Source organism: Gracilinanus agilis, chromosome 6 (genome assembly GCF_016433145.1).
Source record: "Gracilinanus agilis isolate LMUSP501 chromosome 6, AgileGrace, whole genome shotgun sequence".
Classification (NCBI taxonomy): Eukaryota; Metazoa; Chordata; class Mammalia; order Didelphimorphia; family Didelphidae; genus Gracilinanus; species Gracilinanus agilis.
The window spans coordinates 274,082,023-274,084,449 of NC_058135.1; the positions used below are offsets into that span (position 1 = coordinate 274,082,023).

The following is a 2,427-nucleotide window of genomic DNA, read 5'->3' on the forward strand; positions in this document are numbered from 1 at the left end:
CTAGATGATGTTCAAAGAATATGTATAATATATTGTTCTTTAAAAATGAATAAGTGAAGGGGCAGCTGGGTAGCTCAGTGGAGTGAGAGTCAGGCCTAGAGACAGGAGGTCCTAGGTTCAAACCCGGCCTCAGCCACTTCCCAGCTGTGTGACCCTGGGCAAGTCACTTGACCCCCATTGCCTACCCTTACCAATCTTCCATCTATGAGACAATACACCGAAGTACAAGGGTTAAAAAAATGAATAAGTGAAAAGATTTTATTTATGTGAAAAAAGAAAAGCCCAATTTTTACTCTGGTAGAAGACTGGACTAGATGATGTCTAGAATTCCTACTACCTCTCAGATTCTGTGCTTTTGGATTCTGAAAAAAAACCTCACTTTTCAGCACCAAGGACAGGGCATGAAGAAAAAGAAACTGAAAAAGAGTTCCCAAAGGGAAATGATAATCCAAACTGCTTATATTTTATCTGCATCACTCACTTATATTATTATTTCCTCTGTTTGATAAAGAATCTGTATCTATTTGACATCAGTCTTTTCTAATAAAGAAATTTGGTGCCAGAAATTGTTGGATATGAAATTTAATTAGGCACAAATTCATGTAATAGTTGTTCTGCCTCCAGTCTATCCTTGAAATGACTCATTTTATAAAGTTAACTCATAAGATTTCTGAGGATTCATATCCTAACTACTAGTCAGAGTGATAAAAAATAAACAAATCATGTCCCATTTGTCCCTTCAGATCTCTAATGAGTAGCTATAGGGAACAGTATTTGAGCTTTCTTAAAATGTAGTGCTCATCTTATTTCCCATACAACACTTCATAGAAAATTATTTCTTACATGAGGCAATTCTTTGACTCCATAAATTCCTCATGGCAGCCTTTACTTCTTTATTCCTCAAAGTGTAGATTAAGGGGTTTAACATGGGGGTTATCATTGAATAAAAAACTGTGATAGCCTTATCAATGGGGAAGATAGTCATTGGCCGGAGATATACAAATATACAAGGAATAAAGAATAACAGGACTACTGTGATATGGGAGACACAGGTGGAGAGGGCTTTGAGCCTCCCCTCCTGACTATGAGATTTCAGGGAAGTCAATATGACTACATAGGAAGCTATCAAGAGGAGAAAGTTTAAAAGGCAGATGAACCCACTATTGGCTGCAACAAACAGACCCAGGGTATGAGTATCCATGCAAGCAAGATTGAGCAGAGGGAATAAGTCACACATGAAGTGATCTATAACATTAGGGCCACAGAAGGGGAGCCAGATTGTGATGATAAGCTGTATTGTTGCATGTAGAAAGCCCCCAGCCCAAGCTACCCCCACTAGAAGGCTACAGAGCTTCTGGCTCATAATCATTGTATAGTGCAAAGGCTTGCAAATTGCCACATAGCGGTCATAAGCCATGACTGTGAGCAGGATGATCTCAGTGCCACCAAAAAAGTGTTCTGCAAAGAGTTGGGTCATGCACCCATTGAAGGAGATTGTTTTCTTCTCAAAGAGTGAGTCAATTATCATTTTGGGGGCCAAGGAAGATGAACAACAGCCATCTAGGAAAGACAAGTAGGACAGAAAGTAGTACATGGGGGAATCCAGAGCCTGACTATAGGCAATAGTGATGATAATGAGCAGGTTGCCTCCCAGTGTTGCCAAGTAGATGAGCAAAAACACCACAAATATGATTTTCTGCATCTCTGGATTCTGTGTGAGGCCCAGGAGAATGAATTCAGTCACATTGTTTACACTCCTCATCTATATACATATATGTGAGAAATAAACTGGTTAGAGTTAATTCACTTTAAAAGAATAATTATAATTAGACACATAGAATTTCATATGCAAATATCTTTTTAAATATTCTCAGGTAAATCCAGTTTTGTAGATAGTAAAAGAAACAGAAAGGAAGGTGAAGTTGCTTTCATTCTTTCAATGAATGAGTCACTACACCCTGGTTCAAAGAGATCTAATCTAAGAGTATCTATGATCCTTGTCATCAGCTCTTGTTCTTATACTGGTTTTTCCTTTTTCTGGCTGAGCTCTTGTGAATAAGATTTTTTTTCCAGAAACATTCAGCAGACATATGACCTTGGGACACTTATGTTTCTCTTTTCAGAGGCAATAATGTACTAAATTTACAAGTCAGAGTACATTAGAACTATATAAAATAAAAGCTCTCACTTATGACGTTATTCTGTCATTCTCTCTCTCTCTTTCTGTCTCTCTCTCCTCTCTTATCTCTCTGTCTCCATCTCTTTTCTATCTGCCTCTCTTTCACACACATATACACACAGATACATACAATATCCTGTAACCAGAGATATGGCAAGATATCAAAAGCATACAATCTCAGTGTTGTAAGAATTTCAGAATATGTTTATTTTAATCATTCTCCTCACTTTCATCCACCTTCCAAAGTT

At 37.7% G+C, this 2,427-nt stretch overlaps 1 protein-coding gene across 1 annotated transcript; it reads right to left on the reverse strand.

The window, feature by feature from the left end:
- Positions 1-832: 832 nt before the first annotated feature.
- On the reverse strand, positions 833-1,762 carry LOC123252877 (olfactory receptor 4C12-like). Its single transcript, XM_044682109.1, has one exon. It carries the CDS (start codon positions 1,760-1,762, stop codon positions 833-835), a length of 930 nt encoding a protein of 309 aa, XP_044538044.1.
- Between the last annotated feature and the right edge of the window lie 665 nt (positions 1,763-2,427).